The sequence below is a fragment of the Triticum aestivum genome, chromosome 6D, assembly GCF_018294505.1.
Source record: "Triticum aestivum cultivar Chinese Spring chromosome 6D, IWGSC CS RefSeq v2.1, whole genome shotgun sequence".
NCBI lineage: Eukaryota > Viridiplantae > Streptophyta > Magnoliopsida > Poales > Poaceae > Triticum > Triticum aestivum.
The window spans coordinates 331,194,268-331,215,587 of NC_057811.1; the positions used below are offsets into that span (position 1 = coordinate 331,194,268).

Consider the following 21,320-nt stretch of genomic DNA (forward strand, 5'->3'; position numbering starts at 1 on the left):
TAAACTACTCACACATCATCGGAGAGGCTATGGTGTTGATGTAGAAGCCCTCCGTGATCAATGCCCCCTCCGGCAGGACGCCGGAAAAGGCCCCAAGATGGGATCTCACGAGTACAGAAGGTTGCGGTGGTGGAATTAGGTTTTCGTGGATGCTTCTATTGGTTTGGGGGTACGTAGGTATATATAGGAGGAAGAAGTACGTCGGTGGAGCAACGTGGGCCCCACGAGGGTGGAGGGCGCGCCCAGGGGGGTAGGTGCGCCCCCTGCCTCGTGCTCTCCTGGTTGATGTCTTGACGTGGACTCCAAGTCCTCTGGATCACGTTTGTTTCGAAAATGACGTTCCCGAAGGTTTCATTCCGTTTGGACTCCGTTTGATATTCTTTTTCTGCGAAACTCTGAAATAGCCAAAAAAACAACAATTTGGGCTGGGCCTCCGGTTAATAGGTTAGTCCCAAAAATAATATAAAAGTGTATAACAAAGCCAATTAATCATCCAAAACAGAATATAATATAGCATGAAGCAATCAAAAATTATAGATACGTTGGAGACGTATCACGTGGCGACGGTGATGATGAAGCTACCGGCGCAGGGCTTCGCCTAAGCACTACGACGATATGACCGAGGTGTGTAACTGTGGAGGGGGCACCGCACGCGGCTAAGAGATTGTTTGTTGTGCCTTTGGGGTGCCCCCTCTGTCCCCGTATATAAAGGAGGGGAGGAGGAGGCCGGCCAACAAGGGGCGCGCCAGGGAGAGGGGAGTCCTACTAGGACTCCAGTCCTAGTAGGATTCGGCCCCACCCTTTTTTCCTTCTACCGGAGGGGGAAAAGGGGAAGGAGAGGAAGTAGGAGAAGGAAAGGGGGTGGCGCCCCCTTCCCAAGTCCAATTCGGCCTCCTCCCTTGGGGGCGCACCAGCCCCTTGTGGGCTAGTTAGCCTTCCTCCTATGGTGTATAAGGCCCATATCTTTCCCCGGGGGGTTCCGGTAACCTCCCGGTATTTTGGAAAAATGCCCGAATCACCCGAAACCATTCCGATGTCCGAATGCAACCTTCCAATATATGAATCTTTACCTCTCGACCATTTCGAGACTCCTCGTCATGTCCATTATCTCATCCCGGACTCTGAACAACCTTCGGTACATCAAATCACATAACTCATAATACAAATCGTCATCGAACGTTAAGCGTGCGGACCCTACGGGTTCGAGAACTATGTAGACATGACCAAGACTCGTCTCCGATCAATAACCAATACGGAACCTGGATGCTCATATTGGCTCCCACATATTCTATGAAGATCTTTATCGGTCAAACCGCATAACAACATACGTTGTTCCCTTTGTCATCGGTATGTTACTTGCCCGAGATTCGATCGTCGGTATCATCATACCTAGTTCAATCTCGTTACCGGCAAGTCTCTTTACTCGTTTCGTAATGCATCATCCCGCAACTAAATCATTAGTCACATTGCTTGCAAGGCTTATAGTGATGTGCATTACCGAGAGGGCCCAGAGATACCTCTCCGATACACGGAGTGAAAAATCCTAATCTTGATCTATGCCAACCCAACAAACACCTTCGGAGACACCTGTAGAGCATCTTTATAATCACCCAGTTACATTGTGACATTTGATAGCACACAAGGTGTTCCTCCGGTATTCGGGAGTTGCATAATCTCATAGACTGAGGAACATGTATAAGTCATGAAGAAAGCAGTAGCAATGAAACTGAAACGATCATAATGCTAAGCTAACGAATGGGTCTTGTCCATCACATCATTCTCTAATGATGTGATCCCGTTCATCAAATGACAACACATGTCCATGGCTAGGAAACTTAACAATCTTTGATTAATGAGCTAGTAAAGTAGAGGCATACTAGGGACACTCTGTTTGTCTATGTATTCACACATGTACTAAGTTTCCGGTTAATACAATTCTAGCATGAATAATTAACATTTATCATGAAATTAGGAAATAAATAATAACTTTATTATTGCCTCTAGGGCATATTTCCTTCAATAACAGTAGCATAATTGTGCAAACACTCAATAACAGAAAGAAAAAGACAAACATAAAATTTATTCATTGGGTTGTCTCCCAACAAACACTACCGTTTTATGCCCCTAGCTAGGCATAATGCATAGATTCAAGAATTGTCATCTTTAGTTTTTGTTCCATAGGATGCCCTCATGATTGATTCATATGGTGGCCTAATTCTTGTTCTAGGTAAGTGTTCCATACCCTTTCTTAGTGGAAATTGAAATTTAATATTGCCTTCTTTCATATCAATCACGGCTCCTATAGTGCGTAAAAACGGTCTACCAAGTATAATTGGACAAGATGGATTGCAATCAATGTCAAGAACAATAAAATCGATGGGCACATAATTCCTATTTGCAAGAATAATAACATCATTAATTCTTCCCAAAGGCCTTTTAATAGTAGAATCCGCCAAGTGTAAATTTAAAGAATTGGTAAGACCAAGCACATCACATAAAAATTTCGGGATTGTGGAAACACTAGCACCCAAATCACATAAAGCAAAACACTCATAATTTTTAATCTTGACTTTAATGGTAGGTTCCCATTCATCATGTAATTTTCTAGGAATTGAAATCTCTAATTCCAACTTTTCTTCAAAAGATTTCATCATGGCATCAACAATATGTTTAGTAAAAGCTTTATTTTGTTCATAAGCATGGGGTGAATTAATCATGGATTGCAACAAAGAAATACAATCGATCAAAGAGCAATTATCATAATTAAAGTCTTGTTAATCCAAAAGAGTGGGCACATCGCTAGTTAAAGTTTTGACCTCTTCAAACCCACTTTTATCAATTTTCTCATCAAGATTTTCACCCTCCAAATTATCGGGATGCCCTCTAGCTAAAGTTGACTCTTCTCTAGTCCCTTTATCATCATTTTTAATTTTACTAAACAAGGAATCAATAGAAGAAACACCAATTACTTTAAGATCTTCCTCATCTTTATGAAAACAATCATTAAAAACGCTCTTTCCAAAAATTCTCTTTTAGCTCTAAGCATAGTGGTACTTTTCTTACTTTCATCCATAGAAACATATAAAGCTTTAATTGATTCATCAACCTTGGGTGAAAAAGTTTTCAACTTGAGATTCTCTACATCATGAGAAATTCTATCAATGCTTCTAGACATATCATCAATCTTATTCAACTTTTCTTCTACCGAAGTGTTGAAAACTTTTTGAGCATTGATAAATTCTTTAATATTATTTTCAAGATCAGAGGGTTTCCTATTACTATTATAAGAAGAATTACCATAGGAATTAGCATAATTATTATATGAATTTCCAGGAAAAGGCCTAGGATTAAAATTACCTCTATAAGCATTGTTATTGAAATTATTTCGCGAGACAAAATTCACATCTACGGGATCACTATTTCGCTCAATCAAAGTAGACAAAGTCACATCATTAAGATAAATAGGAGCACTTTTACTAGCAACCAATTTCATAAGAGCATCAACTTTTTCACTCAAAGAATTAATTTCTTCAATCGAATTACCTTTTTTACTAGTAGGTGCTCTTTCGGTATGTCATTGTGAATAATTTGCCATGATATTATCTAGCAATTTAGTAGCTTCACCCAAAGCAATTTCCATAAAAGTACCACCCGCGGTGAAATCTAAAAGATTTCTAGAAACAAAATTCAATCCCGCATATTTTTTTTGTATAATCATCCAAAGATTTAAACCATGAGTTGGACAATTTCTTAGCATCAATTTCATTCTTTCCCAAGATTGTGCAACATGTTCATGCTCAAGTTGATTAAAATTCATGATTTGATTTCTAAGGGAAATAATTTTCGCGAGCGGAAAATATTTAGTAATAAATGCATCTTTGCACTTATCCCAAGAATCGATACTATTGCGAGTCAAAGAAGAAAACCAATTTTTTGCACGATCCCTCAAAGATAAAGGAAATAATTTCAACTTCACAATATCATTGTCCACATCTTTTTCCTTTTGCATATCACACAATTCTACGTATGTGTTTGGATGGGACGCGACATCCTCATTAGGAGTACCGGAAAATTCCTCTTTCATAACAAGATTCAACAAAGCGACATTAATATCACAAGACTCCGCACTAGTGGCGGGAGGAGCAATTGGAGTGCTAATAAAATCATTATTATTGGTGTTGGAAAAATCACACAATTTGGTATTTTCTTGAGACATCGTGACTACGCAAACAAGATTGCAAACAAAAAGAGATCCGACGAGAAAAAGGCAAACAAAAAGAAGGCGAATAAAAGAGGCATATTTTTGTGAAGTGAGGGAGATGAAAATGAGAGGCAAATGAAAAATAATGTAAATTACAAGCAACGAGATCTGTGATCAGGAACCTGATAGATCTTGACTTGATCCTCCCCGGCAATGGCGCTAGAAATTCTTTTTGATGTGACTTGAAACTGTGTCTGTATTTCCCCAAAGAGGAAGGGATGATTCAGTACAGCTACGGTAGGTATTTCCCTCATTTATGAAACCAAGGTATCAATATAGTAGGAGGCTAGGCTAAGCTATGTAAAAGGTACCTGCACACAAAGAACAAATACTTGCAACCCGATGCGTAAGAGGGGTTGTCAATCCCTCCTCGGGTAAAAGATAGATTGGTTTGTATGATTTTGGATAAATAGATCTCGCAATAACACAAAATAAAATAAAGAAAGAAAAAGTGCAGCAAGGTATTTTTGGGTTTTTGGGATAATAGATCTGAAAATAAAAGCGAACAAAAATAGATCGAAAATCAATATGATAAAAGATAGACCCCGGGGCCGCAGATTTCACTAGTGGCTTGTCTCGAGAAAATAGCATACAGTGCGTGAACAAATTACTGTTGGGCAATTGATAGATGATCAAATAATTATGACGATATCGAGGCAATGATCATTATATAGGCATCACGTCCAAGATTAGTAGACCGACTCCTGCTTGCATCTACTACTATTACTCCACACATCGACCGCTATCCAACATAAATCTAGTGTACTAAGTTCATGGAGAAATGGAGTAATGCAATAAGAAAGATGACATGATGTAGACAAGATCTATTCGTGTAGGAATAGACCCCATCTTGTTATCCTTAATAGCAACGATACATGCGTGTCTTGCTGCTCCTTCTGTCACCGAGAAAGAACACCGCAAGATCGAACCCATCACAAAGCACCTCTTCCTATGACAAGAAAAATCGATCTAGTCGGCCTAACTAAACCAAAGATTCGAAGAAGAAATATGAGGCTATAAGAAATCATGCATATAAGAGATCAAAGAAAACTCAAATAATTTTCACGGATCCCAACAAACACACCGCAAAAAGTCATTACATCAAGTAGATCTCCAAGAGACCATTGTATTGAGAATCAAAACAGAGAGATAAAGCCATCTAGCTATTTCCTATGGACCCGTAGGTCTATGGTGGACTACTCACACATCATCGGAGAGGCACCAATGAGGATGATGAACCCCTCCGTGATGGTGTAGATTGGATCTCGTGGTTTTGGAACTTGCGGCGGCTGGAATTGTGTTTCGTCGTCTCTCCTAGGGTTTCTGGAATATTTGGGAATTTATAGGGCGAAGAGGCGATGCAGGGGGCCTCCGTGGGGGGGGGGGCACAACCCCCCTGGGCGTGCCCTGGTGGGTTGTGCTCCCCACGGGCCTCCCTCTGGTGCTTTCTTGGCCTACAAGGTGTCTTCTGGTCCAGAAAAAATCTTCAAAAAGTTTTGCTGTGTTTGGACTCCGTTTGGTATTGATATTCTGGGAAGTAAAAAATAAGCTAAAAACAGCAACTGGCACTAGGCACTATGTCAATAGGTTAGTCCCAAAAAATGATATAAAGTTGCTATAAAATGATTGTAAAACATCCAAGAATGATAATATAACAACATAGAACAATAAAAAATTATAGATACGTTGGAGACGTATCAAAAGCCACCGAAAGGTTCCGGATACGTTGGAGACATATCAGAAGCCACTGAAAGGTTCCGGAGGGGTCCGGAAGCCCTCGGAGGGTTCCACCACGTCCCATACAGTAGCATGGGCTGTAGGGGGCGTCCTGGCCTTAATGGTCCAGGGGCACGAGCCCCTACAAGGCCCATGCACATGAGGAGGGGAAACCCTAAGGGAGAGGGCCTCCACTTGTCTTGGAGGGCACTCCTCCCCCTTGGTCGTCGCCCCACTGCCTTGGGAGGGGGGCTAGGGCTGCCACACCCCTCCCTCACCCCTATATATAGTGGGGAGGCGCTGGGGGTAGCCAACACTTCCATGCTTGCCCCGTCTCCCTCCCAGTAGTCCTCCACGTTCCGTCAGCGCTTGGCGAAGCCCTGCCGGAGTTCCGCTTCCACCACTACCACCACGCCGTTGTGTTGGTTCCGATATCATCTACCTCCGTTCCCTCGCTTGCTGGATCAAGAAGGAGAGGACGCCGTCGAGCTGACCATGTGCTAATCTTGAAGGTGCCGTCCGTTCGGCACTAGATCAGATTGGACCGTGAAGAGTACGACTACATCAACCGCGTTACGACGCTAACGCTTTTCGGTCTACAAGGGTATGTAGACACACTCCCCTCTCATAGCTATGCATCTCCTAGATTGGATCTTGGGTGTTCCGTAGGAATTTATTTGATTTTCATGCTTCGTTCCCCAGCAGTTTTTGCTACCACGATCCTGGTTTTGCTGGGATCAGCATCTAATTTTGCTGGAACCAGCCAATTTTTGCTACCACCATCCTGGGTTTGCTGGAACCACCGTCTCATTTTGCTTCCACCATGTTTTGTTTTGCTGAAACCAACGCACAAGATTTTTGCTACCACCAGCTTTGCTTGCCCGTCGTCGCCATAGATGCTGCAACTGGAGGTGTGCAGCCTTGACGAGGAACGTTGTTGTGGTCGGCGCCAGTGAGCTTAGCATGGATGCAACAGGGAGTGATGAAAAAGCTGTAGCAGGGCAACGACCCTTCTTTTGTTTGTGATTGACAATAGTGAGTGCCGGTGGAGAGCGTCAAAGGCAAGGAACGCTCACCGAACGACGCGGGAGAGGCGGACGACCGCCATGAATCTTCCACATGCTTTGTATTTTCCGAGAGATGAAACACAAGGGGTGAAGAGTCGATGGGGAGGGGGGAACGAAGCATCAGACGGTGATACCTCCTTTTAGTGATCCGGTAAAGGAACAGAAAAGTATCCCACACCGAGGTGACCCTGGGTTATCGAACCCACGAGAGAAAGATTCCCCTAAAGTGATGGTCTCTAGCAAGCTTTCGTTAAAGGATCAATTCCAGCTTTTGACCGGATCAATCAAGCAAACGATTATTCAAACACTATAATAAAAAGAAGTACGGGTGTGAGGTCTTAATGCTTACAACCATGAATTTGTGTTGGGACGAGATATGATCTTAATTTGTGCGCTGGAAGTCACCCATCGAGATGCGCTTGTTACAAACCGAAGTGGGGGATGTGTCCAAATAATATCTTGACCGACATGCGTCTTGCATCAAGTGTTATTTCACATATACGGGATGTTAATTCAAAGCCATTACATTGATCCCCACAAAAAATACAAAGGGTTGCAAGACCTATGCCTCAACCCATACCTTACCGGACTACTCACATATGGACATCAGATCGTAAGAAGAAATCATTAAAGGACACATCTTGAAGATTGTTTGAAATTCCAAACGAAACATTTTGTAATTTGTGACCAAAAAGAGAAAACAAAAACATTTTTTAACTTATGAACAATATATTAAATGCATGAATATTTTTTAATTACCGAACATTTTTTGATTTTATGAACAAAATTTGAAAGGATGAACATATTTTGAAAATTGGCACAATTTTTTAAAAATAAGAACATTCTTTTTTGAAATTTCTGAACATTTTTTGAAAATGATTTTTAAAAAACATGAACATGTTTTGAATTTATGAACATAATTTGCAAACATGAACATATTTTTAAATTTTGAACAAAATTTTAATAACACGAGCATTTCATACCTTGCTGTGGTATAGTGGGCCGACCCAAATACTTGTCGCGCCCCCTCCCTCAGCTGCACCCAACAATCTTGCAAGAATTCACATTGCGACAGATTGCAAGGGTGTGATACAAGATATCGATGAAGGAACTGGTGAAACACATGCAACAATTATTCACGAGATACAGGCAGAAGAACCGGTTTTCATAGTTGTAATTTTATTTTTGAAGTAGAAACTTTAATTTTGAAGCTTATTTTTTTTGTCAAGCACGCCTATGTGCTAGGTGTAAGTCGCCACTTATGGCTGGGACATTCCCATGACCCAGCCTTTCTATTATGGAAATGTCATATGCTTAATAAAGCGAAGCGAGATTTCTTAAAAAAACAACCCAATAATTCTTGGTTCGATCTGCCATGTCGATGAATCCCTGTTTGGAAACTTCTTCAAGGTTTAAAATAGACCAGGATAATTTGGTGTGGTGATTTCAGCTTTAGAAGATTATGGCTTGATTTAGTTTTCGTCTACCAGTACAAGGTTTGTTTAGTACTACGGATGTATATAAACGTATTTTAGGGTGTAGATTCATTCATTTTGCTCTGTATGTAATTCATAGTGAAATCTCTAGAAAGACTTATATTTAGAAACGGAGGGAGTAGTAGTAGTAATTTTTCCGTTTTCAGGCGTACCCAGATAAATTTGGCAGGGCATTGTTGTAATTGTCTCCCTCCTCCAATTCCAACTCGCCGCTGCCCTAGCTTCAGACGTTCGGCGACGCAACCATCCCTTCCGTTCCGTCGTCTCGCTCCTCCTCCCCGGCACGAACACTAGGCAGAAAGGGTTCAAATTTCGGCCTGATCCGGGCGCCGAACACCTTGATTCCACCATCCGAATCCACTTCCCCTTTCCGATCTTCTCGTCGCTGTTCGATCTGCCCCTTCTCTCGCCGATTCCTGACAAGATCTGATCCCTCCTCTCACCCATGGATCCGCGCGCCAGGTACCCTCCCGGAACCGGCAACGGTCGCGGCGGGAACCCTAACTACTACGGGCGTGGCCCGCCGTTGTCGCAGAACAACCACCACCACCACCAGCAGACGTCGGGGGCGCACCAGCAACAATACGTGCAGCGCCAGCCGCAGCCGCAGCCGCAGCAGCACCACCAAAATAACCACCAGCAGCAGCACCACCAAAATAACCACCAGCAGCAGCATCACCAAAATCACCACCACCACCACCAGCAGCAGCAGCAGCAGTGGCTGCGGCGAAACCAGATCAACGCGGCCGGGACCAGCGGGCCCAAGGTCGTGGGGCCACCCCCAGCGGCGGTCGGCAACGATCCTAGGTGAGACGATAAATAGTTTGGATGGCAACTTATAGGTCATGGTAGCTGATGCTTCAACACATAGTTTAAGCATCACCAATGTAGCTTGCGAAAGCCAACCAGATGCTGTGGGAGATGCTTCTTTTTCTGATGCTAAGCAACCCACAATAGTTTTCCGCATTCTATGTTTCTAGCTGAACTGTAATACAATGTAGTTTAGCAAACATCGGGTAACTAATGAATCATTAATCTAGACATGATCATAAATAACCATTCTAAGTGGAGAAACGTGAGCTGGAGATGGCCACTCAGCAATTATTATACTTGGTTTGTGCAGTTCACAAGATTGGAAGGCCCAACTGAAGCTTCCACCCGCAGATACACGATTCAGGACAGAGGTAATTCATGCCATCTTGATTCTTCGTTTTGTGTTTGTTTCTGGAGTTAGGGTACTTCGGATACCAGGAATACCTGAACTTTGCAATGTGTCGGTCGCCATCTCTACTTTGTGTAACTAGTTATTTCTTGCCGTGGTAAAAATTGTACCCACGATTTTCTTTATTTATCAACTTTTGTTTGTGATGCCTACATTGCATGCCAAATATATGGCGATCCTAGTTTTGAACGCTGTTTTGTCTGAAATCCATGAGTTATCTTCATACCATAACATGCAAATCAATATTTCATTACTTGATCCTTGATGCTAGTTACTTGTATTTTCAACATGAATAAATAAGACTTCATCCTATATATTATTGTAATGATAATACTGGCATATTAAGAAACTTTGGTTATGGACTTTTTATCCCCACAAGTGTTAGATGCCTTGGATCTTTGGTTAATGTCGTGTTCAATAAGCTAATTCATAATGTTGCTTCCTTGCTTTGTGTCTTGATGTGATCGTTATTGTTTATCTTGTTCTTTGTATAGGATGTTACTGCCACCAAAGGGAATGAGTTTGAAGACTATTTTCTTAAGCGTGAACTCCTGATGGGAATATATGAGAAAGGATTTGAAAATCCCTCCCCAATCCAAGAAGAAAGCATTCCTATTGCATTAACTGGTAGTGATATTCTTGCTAGAGCAAAAAATGGAACTGGCAAGACAGCTGCATTTTGTATTCCTGCACTGGAAAAGATCGACCAGGACAAAAATGCTATTCAAGGTTTGGTCTGCATCCTCACTTGATCTGATAGATACTTCTTTGGGGGTCAAATGTATTACCCGTGCCTTGATAGTAATAGCTGATAGAAACTTTGACATGTATATTTGCTTCTTCCCAACACGGGGTTTTATTTGTTTTTGTTTCGGTGTACCTGTGCATTAGTCAGCTATATAGTACTAGAAAGTTTTAATAATCGAATGCTGCCTCCTGTTATTTGTAGTTGTTATAGTTGTTCCCACAAGGGAACTGGCTCTACAGACATCCCAAGTTTGCAAAGAGCTTGGCAAGCACCTGAAGATTCAAGTTATGGTCACCACTGGTGGAACTAGCCTGAAGGATGATATTGTTCGTCTATATCAACCTGTCCATTTACTTGTTGGAACGCCTGGACGTATTTTGGACCTTACGAAGAAAGGTGTTTGCATCTTGAAGGACTGTTCAATGCTTGTTATGGACGAGGTAATTCATTCTAAGCGTATCTAAGTAGTCACATTGCTTGCATTGTCTTGTAAATGTCTGTTTTTTTAATCTTAATACATGGTGAATTTGTTCACTTGTATTTGTATCTGTCTGTTTGGATGCTGGTTGCTGACCATACTTTGCCACTATGTTCTGAAAAGTTTTCGAACCCACAGTTTATGTAGCTACTTGTGGCAACTAGCATTTTTTTGCTGGGCCTGTTTGGTAGTTAGGCAAGTTGACTGAGTTTAAGTTAACACCTGCTCTGGTTCATGGCCACACCTGTGTTAAGTACTCTTTGCCAAGAGAGTCGCGCACATCACCGACTCAGAGAACTGTTGAAAGATGCCCTTAGACTTAGCCAAAATGTGGCTCCTATTTTGACAATGTAACATAGCTTGATAAGTACTCCTTGGGTTTGAGCAAAAGAAGTTGTGAAGTTTGCAACCTTAAGTAGTAGTACGTGAACCAAACATGCCAGGGGTTTATAACTGGTTGGTAACTTGGTATGGAGCTGAGCAATTGTGCCGCACGCCCGCACCATAACTTTAGTTGCAAACATAACTTGAGTTCATCAGCAAACTAAATAGTTATTACATCTCATACTATGCCTTCAGTCGTCATTGTAGAAGTGCCTTAAGAAAACCATTTCAGAAGAGGAATTTGTAGCTATTGGACTATGCCTACGCCGATTCTGTTTTCCCTGACTCAACATGCAAATATATGATTCGTCCCTCAACCGCTACATCAAGTAACTGCCCTTTCTAGTTCCTGTCGAACAAATAAGGTTTTTTGAAATCAAACTGTAACATCGAATTCATTACTATTTAGTTCATTTGGAAAAAACAACAAGAATGTGAAAAAAATCATGAGAAAGCATGTATACTTGCAAGCAATAATAACCCCGTGAAAAAAATGAGTTCCTGTATTTATGCTAAATAGTACTCCCTCCGTTACTTCTAGTGTTAGATACATCCATATCTAGACAAATCTAAAACAAGAATTTTGGGATGGAGGTAATAGTTGGTAGTGAGAAGCACTGGCATTAAGATCATTGCTTAAGTTACTTGTGATTTGTGAATAAGAATGATAGAAAGATGAAACACTGGTAAAGAGTATGTATGAAGGCAAGGTTAGTCTGTAAAAGAATTGAGTTATGGTTCCTAAAGACAGATAGTACCTGAAGCTGAGAAACAAGGTGGCGGCGCCCTCGTCTTTATCTTGTAATATACTATAATGAAATGCATTGAAGCTATTTTCTCTTGGGTTACATGTCTAGCCTACCCCAACCTGCTTGGGACATTATAGTAAATGTATTGAAGCTATTTTTGTTTGTAGAATTTAACCTGAATGAATTTGCTTCTGTAGTCTTGGGCTTGTCAATAAATAAATATATCTACATACACATGTTTGTGCTTTCTTATGAGAGGTTGGCTTTTCGCAGGCAGACAAGCTTCTCTCTCCTGAATTTCAACCTTCTATAGAGCAGTTGATCCGTTACCTTCCAGCGAGTCGACAGATTTTAATGTTTTCAGCAACATTCCCTGTGACTGTCAAGGAGTTCAAGGATAAATATCTGCCTAAACCTTATGTTATTAACCTCATGGATGAACTTACACTGAAGGGAATTACACAATTCTATGCTTTTGTAGAAGAAAGGCAGAAAGTTCATTGTCTTAACACCCTCTTTTCCAAGGTTTAATAACTGTCTCTTAATTTAGTTGGACATTTTGATCTCCCGCATACATATAAATAATCCAATTTATGTTTATATCGGTACAGCTTCAAATAAATCAGTCAATAATATTCTGCAACTCTGTAAATCGTGTTGAGCTATTAGCGAAAAAGATCACGGAGCTTGGTTACTCATGCTTCTACATCCATGCAAAGATGCTGCAGGACCACCGTAACAGAGTTTTCCATGATTTCCGTAATGGGGCATGCAGGAACCTTGTTTGTACAGGTAAGTAATTATGTGTCTTCTGTATTGCCCGTTTTCTGTTTCGAACTCATTGCTAGTTCATCTCCCTTTGTATGCTATCTGGTCTGAGTTATCTGTGTTCTTGCGTACAAATAACATATTTGTGTCACTCAATCTAAGCTTGTCTTCATCCTTGCCATTATGCAATTTATTTTGATGAAAAGGCACAGTCCACTTGAAATTTTAACTCGGTCTAATCAATCACTTATACATGTTTTGTCCTCAATAAATCATCTATTTAGTTTGCTGTTTTAAATTTCAGTAGAGTTCTATCCCCGAAGAGATACTTGTCAAATGTCAAGTGACTAACTAAGAGACGAGTGTCTCAAATTAGTTCTGGCAGTGAAAGACACAATCGAAAAGAAAAATCTAATATTGTTGTTTCATGCCAGTCAATTTTCCAGTGATCACTTCAAACTTCCATCAACTGCTTGTTATAAGCAGAATCACTTCAGTGGTGAATTTATTAAGAAATAGATGCTACTCCCTCCGATCCATATTAATTGACGCTGGTTTAGTACAAAGTACAATTTTGTATTAAACCAGCTTCAGTTAATATGGATCTAGGGAGTAGTAAAATTGTTTAGTAGTTGTTGGACTTGTTGCTGGAAACCTGGAAGAAGTGTGTGGCATACCATTTGTTCAAGTTTCTTACGTCTGTGGCTTCATCTTTTTCAGATCTTTTCACAAGGGGGATAGATATTCAAGCTGTTAATGTTGTTATCAATTTTGATTTCCCCAAGAGCTCTGAAACGTATCTCCACAGGGTATGCAAATGATTTTTTTGACTCAATTTCTCATACCGTGACAATCAAATTTTCGTATGTATTACGTATTCTGGGAATATTGTTTTATCTGTTCCACAATCCCGCGCCCTGTTCGGAACGTGGCACAAAACAAAGGGATAGAAAAATGCGTAGGAATAGGATGGAGGCCAAAGTGAAAACCTACAGGCTTGAAATTGCAGTAAAAAGTTCAACTAGTGGTGTTCGGAACGCCAGAAAGCCAGCATAGGAGATATAATAAATTAACGGACAGATTAAAAACTTAAGGGCAATCGGCTGTGCTTGCCTCTTGGTGAATCATTGTTACACCTCTTGGTGAATCATTGTTACACGTGAACACGGACCACATGCACCACCATCGTTTTGCTTTAACGTGCCATTGGATGGTCCATCTGAACCAGGTCCACCCTGCTTCTACAGTCAAATGCATCAAAACCACCAGTCCAGGGCTGCACCTGTTTGCCTTGGTCCTACACAAAAAATGAGCTTCGAGCGCATGCTGAAGTTCCTCTGAAAAACGGAGGGTAGGAAGCCTTTTCTTTGGAATCAGTGTGGCTGTTCCTTTGCACTGAATGCTCCGAAGGAAAGAAATCCACAGCAAAGGAAACCTCCACGATTCCTGTAAAATTCCGTTGTCCCGAACACAGCCTTAATGGATTTTATCCGAATAGAAAAATAATTTTTGTGTATCATGTAAATGGTTTATCCTCGATATTTTGGTTATTTTGTTCATAATATCTCTTCCTGCTCTGATTTTTAATGATTCTCATGACCTTTTTTTGGCTTTATAGGTTGGTAGATCTGGGAGATTCGGTCACCTTGGTTTGGCTGTGAATTTGATCACCTACGAGGATCGCTTTAACTTGTATGCTCATTTCCTACCTCAAATTTCTTGACCTCTTATATTCTTTAGTTGCTCTCTTGACAGAATATTGTTTCCGGAACAGGTATAGGATTGAGCAGGAGCTTGGGACTGAGATAAAACCAATTCCCCCTCAGATAGACCAGGCCATATATTGCCAATGATAGGATAGTGCTCTCATGCATTCACTTTCTCTGAGTAATAAGAAGACAACTCTTGTAAATACCATCTCATCACCTGTCAGGTAACAAATTGTTCTTGTTTGTGGTTTCGTGTCATGATCCTTAACCGTTAACTGTTTAGTTTTTGAATCACAAATTCATAATGACTGAAAATATGCTCACTGTCACCTGAAGCTTTTATTGTAACATTGTTATTTGGGGGGTTTGTGTGGCATCCATTGGTTCGTTTAATTGTGGAAGCTGCTTGCAAATTTGCACAATTTTGTACCTTATGTGGGTTGTCACTTCACAAGTTTGATCCATCACATTTGGATCTCCTACTTTACATATCGGTATAACTGTGTGTGAAATTAGTACAGCTTAGGGATTTTTTCTAACCTACAAATGCAACTATTGAACCAAAGAAAGCACTTTGTTAGGGAGTATTATTATTGGTCTAGGAGTCCTTATTAGGCTATGTTTCCTTTCCTTGCACCTCAAGTCTTGTGTAATATATATGCCCCGTGGGCCTTGCAATAGAGATAAGTTGCATCATAACATCGTATTAGAGCCTAGGTTTAGGTCTCCCTCGGACGCCACAACTCGTCCTTGCTGTCGATCGATTTTTTTTTTCGGTCTGTACGATCTGCGCGTCTCCTGTGCTTGTCCGGGGACTTCTCTACATATCGACCTCTTCCTGATCAAGATTTCCTCTGCTTCTGCTCAAAGACCAAGCGATGGCTGCCTCCTTCGACCCTGGTGGAACTCATCCCAACCGTCCCCTGCATCAACTTGGGCCCCATTGGATCGATGCGCCGCTAGGCCTCTACACGCTCGCTACTGGGCAGCCACAGGCCACCTCTTGGATTGGGACCCTCGACGGCCGCCTGTGTTCTTCATTGGCGGCCGCACCCAGATCTTTCCTCTCCAGCCATTGCCGCCATCTCTGCTATTGCAGCCGCCATCTCTCCTATTGCAGCCGCCGCCATCCACTGCTCAAGTCGTTGCCTCCCACTGGAATTGAGCCGCCGCCACCCAGGCACGACGACTCCACCTCAAGGCGCCGTTTCACCGTGCTGGTCCTTCCATCTTTCAGAGCCTTGGCCAGCAGTCCGCCCCTGCTCCTGGCGAGTCTGCTCTTTTCCGTGCGCCACCCAGCGCCCGGTCTTCCCTGGCTGTTCTCCTCCTGCAGTGCAGCCTTGTGTGGCTCTGCTTCTTGCTTGGGCCTGCTGCTACTAGTACTTGGTCCAGCCTTCTAGTGCTTGGGCCTGCAACTTGGTCTCGCGCCTGGCTCTCCCTGGATTTGGAGTCGCTGCTAGTGTGCTGCTTGCCTACTACTGATGCTGCCGCCGCCGCCCTTACTTTCCAAGGCCGAGGCTGTTCGCTGCTCTCCGTGCTACTCTGCTGGCTGTGCTGGTCGCTATACAGCGACTCCTCTCGTGACCTCCGCGCAAAGCTGTCTGTAGGAGGGAAATACAACTGCATGTAGATGGTGATGGTTGCCACACCAGTTGCGTGCATGGCAAGCCTGGAGTGTATCTGGTTGGTGCTGCACCCACGTAGTCAATGATAGTTAGCTGCGACAAACACGCCCGGTTTTTGCATATCACATTTGAATTATGCGATTAGAGATCATCAATTCTTAGTCTCTAACAGAACATATATGCTTGTGCTTCATGTTTTTACCTCCTGTCACAGCTTATGTTTACCTTCTGTCATATTTGCAGGTCTTATCGTGGGCCTCCTGTGGTATATGGGAACATTAGTGGATCATGTGTGAGACAAGACATCTGGGTGTTCTGATTGACGTTGTTATGCTGACACTAGTGTGGTTAACTCAGGGCAAACGTCCTGTTACTGTTTCAGGCACACGGCGGTGTACATTGCTAGGTGCCTGTTATTGGTCTAGCCGTGGTCTTTTAGTTCTTGACATCATAGTTCCTTTCGTTTCTTTGTGGTGTCGTTAGCTATTTCTCACAGGACATTTTAACCCTGTTACTTACTGGTTGTGAGTCTGCACTGTTCGTGCACACAAGTTTTCCAGCTTGGTCGTGTGTCGTGTTGAGGTGTCAATCAGAAGTCGGTCGTCCAACTTGAGCTCTGAACTGTCGATGCGTAGTAGTAGTCGCTAGGGCTTTCAACCATTAGAGGGTGAACTGGATATGAGAGTGTCAATAATGTGCAGTGAGCTGCATTGTGCTATGCATATGCAACCTTCCTCTTGCATCATGCCTAGTAGTCGCTGGGGCTTTTGGCTACTGGTCGTGAACTGGATATTGGTCTGTCAATAATGTGCATTCAGCTGCATTGTGCTACGCAGTCTAGCTCTTGCATCATGCCTAGGCAATGTGCCTGTATGTCATGGTCCTCGCTTAAATTCTGCTGGATATTTCCAAGTTGACAATGTATTGTTGAATAAACAGAGCTTATCTGCTGCTATCTGTGCTGGACAAGGGATGCCAGTAGACACTGAACTGTTATTTGCTGCCTCATTGTTGATTGTCAACCGTCGTTCTGTTGATTCATTCTGTGCCGTCTACATGCATCTTTTTTTTTTTGAGATTGTATACGTGCATCTTTATGCTGTATGCTTTCTACCATGATATTTATGACGTATTTTTCTTTGACGATTACGGGATTAGAAGGTCCCCTAGCTAGTGAAGTATTGAGAAGTGGTTCTGCATAATTCGTGACCTGTTATTTAACTCTGATGTGAAAAAATATTATCAAATGCATTCTGGGTTTGTTTTTGAAAGCTATATTTGTGGCGATCTATGTCTGTTTTACAGTACTCCCTCCGTTCTAAAATAGATGACTCAACTTTGTACTAACTTTAGTACAAAGTTAGTATAAAGTTGGGTCATCTATTTTGGAACGGAGGGGGTAGTTGTTACAAATGGGTAATCCTGTCAAATGTTTTGAAATTTCGACTCTTGCAACAAAGAAGAAAAGGGCAATGCAATCATGAACATTGAACCCCGTTGCCTCGTGGGTTTTCATATCTATCTATCTATCGAACCACTACTTCCGGCGAAACTCGTCTCTGCAGACTGCGTGCAGAGTGCATGGTCTTGTAAAGCTGAGAGTGGCAACGGGCTCTGTCCGGTCCGTGATACGCCTTTCTTTAGCCCGTAGTTGGGGCAGCATGGGACGAGTCAAAGGACGTTGTCCAGGAAATATTCAAACGCTCCTGAATCAGACGCAGTCCAGTGTTACTATAGCGCAGCGTATACTTCTTGTGCGCCATGCATGCGAATAGTGGCAGTGTGTGTTTCCTGCGCTCTCTCCATACCGATTTTGTAGTGCCATCGCATTCAGGTGATAAATTTTTGCCCCCCCCCCCCCCCCCCGTGCCATCATTTCTGGACAAGTCTGTGACTGCCATCTAACGGGCACAGGAGTGCTATTTATTTTGTGGTGCCATTACGTAAAAATATATATTTTGTGGTGCCATCGCATTCAGGTGATAAGTTTTGCCCCCCCCCCCCCCCCCCCGCCTCGTCTTTAGTTGTCGACAAGTTTGTGACACTCATGCCACGAGAGCAGGAGTGCCTGACTGAAAAGTTGAACGTGGACGCACAAGCAAAAAATACGCACATTACGATGTCTTCTTATGTGACCATCCCTAATTTCCTCCGCAATGCTGCATTTGCAACATGCAAGCCCACCATCCTGTGGACTGTAGTACATGTACATGTACCATACGGTCCATAGGTGGTACTGCATCATGATGGATCGGATCATACGCTTGGCTTATCTGGCCCTTCCGATGGAGAAACAGAAACGCGCACTGCTCACGTCGACAGCTCTTGTGCGCGACTGTAGCAATGGCAGCGGCGGTACACGTCGAGGAGCGGTTCAGTGACGGGGCCGAGCACCTGCGCGGGCGCGGCGAGGCCGGCCATGATGGGTGACCCTCGGCCTGCGGCTGCAACAGCAGCAGCGACAGCAGCCGGTGTCTGTCGCAGCGACGCAGGGAACTCTGAGCTCCGCATTCAATTCCACGAGAGAGCCCAGCACAGCGCAGCGCGCGCGCGCACACACATGCAAGTACGTGCTCCTTTTCCTTTGCTCAAAATCCGAGCTAGGGGTACGCTCGAAGGCCAGAGGGTTCATTTAAAGTTACTGCTTTCTCACGTCCTCACCTCGTCGGCCTTTTGCGAGCCCCATTTACTCCCCCCTCGCTCGCTGTACGACTCCCCACTAATCACCCTCCCTGCTGCCTCTGCGCGTAGACGCGGCTATGTAGGAGTAGGAGTGCGTACGTGCGGCGCCGCTACGCTCACGGGTCACGGCCAGAGTCCGAAGCACCACAACCACTCCGTCGTACTTGCACTGAGCCCAAGTGAGCCCGAGAGAGTAGGGCTATGGTGCGGCGTGTGGATCTCTGGTGGTCTCCTTGCTATGTTTTCTCTTTCGACAGCGGTTCCTTGCTAATGGCAGGGCATCTTCTCACAAAAATGCTCGTAAATATTTGGACCTGATCGTCCCGTCATTTTTAGCCATCCAATGCAGATAATCAAATCGGACTGGATCACTGCCGACATTCGAAATCCCACAAATCACCTACAAATCCGTGAGACCTCCGGGAGGAGTACGGACACCTGTCACGTCAGACTCCGACACCACATATCCACCCCTTGAGTCCCGCATATTTTCACAGTCCTGTCCTCCTTGTCCGCTCCCGGAGACCGACGGCGCCTTAGTACCCTCCTCCCACGCCGATCAAGCCTTGCCAAACCTCCGCAGCTCCACCCATGCTCAGCCCACCAAACCAACGCCACCGCCGCACTCCGTCGGATTCGGCTGCCACCTAGGTAACCTTCGCCCCTGCCGACGCCATCCATGGTGGACACCATGCACGGTAACTATTCAGTTAGATGCCATAGTGAAATCTCTTGATGTTCTCATCTTTTTTTTTGAAGACGGATGCCATTGGTCGCCTTTGCTTTTCTGGTCTCCAGAAGTTTACCGATGCAATGAGGATGTTTTGTGTATGGCACCGCTGACTCATGGGAGAGGTACCTCCGGATGTTTGAGAGCACACGCTAGAAGTTATGGTTAAATTTTCTACTGGAGTGGTCCTGACCGGAGTACTTGATAGAACCAAATGCTGAAGACACAACAATGCTCATGGCACTTGGAGAATCAAGATGGTTTCCATTTATGCTCGGATTCCTGGATTGATAACTAGAAATGAAGAATTGCCAACAAGGGAAATATGAGGGCCATCATAAAAGCCCTTCTTCATTCTTGAAGCAGCTGCATCACGATCACTAGATTTGACTATCTTTCTTTGTCATGCGAGGGTCTCACAATGACATCAACACAATGGTCTCCATTATCTGCAAGACTGTGTGCGAACGAAACCCTTGCGTGCAATTATATCATCAATGGGCATGTGTATAACAAGAGGCACTATCTTTTTGATGCTATCCATCCTCCATGGGCGACCTGTGTTAAGACCATCTCCGATTCAGGAGGTCACAAAAATTTCACTTTGATGCAAGACAAGAAGGTCCCAGAAAGGATGTGGAGATGGCATTTGGAGTGCTCCATTTTGTAGTTGTTTATGGACCTGCTAAACAATGAGAGGTGATGACATGTTATATAACCATGCATAACATGATTGTGAAGGATGTGGGTGAGGCAATTTGTCATGGTCAGGATTTTCAATAAATGGGTGATCCTATCTAGTTTCGAGAGCAGAATCCGGCGACATTTGAGCAATTTCTGGAACCGCACACCAGATTCGTAATCAAGGAACTCGTACACAACTTCAGGATGATTTGGTTGAGAATTTGTGGGGATTTCATATGGACAATTAGAACACGTGTTCAAATCAACTGAATTTAAATTTGAACTTTTATGTTTCACGACTTTATGTTTGGATTATAATATTTTCTTTTAAGTATTGTTGCATTGAAATATTTATTTTTGATTTATTGATGCACTGTGGTATATATCCTTGATTATTTTCAATATTCGAAATTTGGTGGTCACGGTTGGATGACTTGCGTCCGACAGGATGTCGGCGGACATTTGCGGACAAAAATTCTATCGAGCTAAAATGTGAGGTAATTGCAATGGAGCAAAGGCCCGGAGAGACTAGGATTATGATGCATTGTGTGTGATGGTTTCCTTGCTATGTTTTTTCTTTTTATCAGCGGCCTCCTTGCTAAGTTAGTGTGGCGCTATAGATTCCGTTTGACATTCAAACATATTAGAACAATCACAGTTCCCCAGTTGACAAAGAAGAAGAAGGGCCTCTTTAATTCGCAAGATTCTAAAAACACGGGAATAGGAAAAACATAGGATTAGAATGTTATGCTCATCTCAATCCTACATCATTTTGGTTGTTTAATTGCATCGTAGAAAAACAAAGGATTCTTTCAAAGAGGTTTGAGTGGATGCTAGAAATTCAATGGGAAGTAGTACAAAAATATCATTAGGAAAAATTCCTATAGGATTCAATCCTATGAATCAAACAACCAACATAGATAAAAATCCTAAGGATTGTAATCCTCCAAAATTCCTATGAAAATCCTTTATCAAAGGAGTCCAAAATTTACCTAATTGAT

General features: G+C 43.0%; 1 protein-coding gene across 1 annotated transcript; it reads left to right on the forward strand.

Annotated features, from left to right (window-relative positions):
- The first annotated feature begins 8,733 nt into the window (after positions 1–8,733).
- On the forward strand, positions 8,734–17,231 carry LOC123144934 (DEAD-box ATP-dependent RNA helicase 8). Its single transcript, XM_044564207.1, has 10 exons — positions 8,734–9,347; positions 9,664–9,724; positions 10,257–10,491; positions 10,712–10,950; positions 12,395–12,646; positions 12,733–12,913; positions 13,610–13,698; positions 14,508–14,581; positions 14,664–14,822; positions 16,467–17,231. Exons 1-9 carry the CDS (start codon positions 8,986–8,988, stop codon positions 14,740–14,742), a joined length of 1,572 nt encoding a protein of 523 aa, XP_044420142.1. The 5' UTR covers positions 8,734–8,985; the 3' UTR covers positions 14,743–14,822; positions 16,467–17,231.
- Positions 17,232–21,320: the final 4,089 nt, after the last annotated feature.

Bases quoted from the DNA above. Each gene is read 5' to 3' on its own strand.
- LOC123144934 (XM_044564207.1), top strand. From the start codon at position 8,986: ATGGATCCGCGCGCCAGGTACCCTCCCGGAACCGGCAACGGTCGCGGC. The intron at 9,348-9,663 runs GTGAGACGATAA...TGGTTTGTGCAG, and splicing joins GCGGTCGGCAACGATCCTAG to TTCACAAGATTGGAAGGCCC. The intron at 12,647-12,732 runs GTTTAATAACTG...ATATCGGTACAG, and splicing joins TTAACACCCTCTTTTCCAAG to CTTCAAATAAATCAGTCAAT.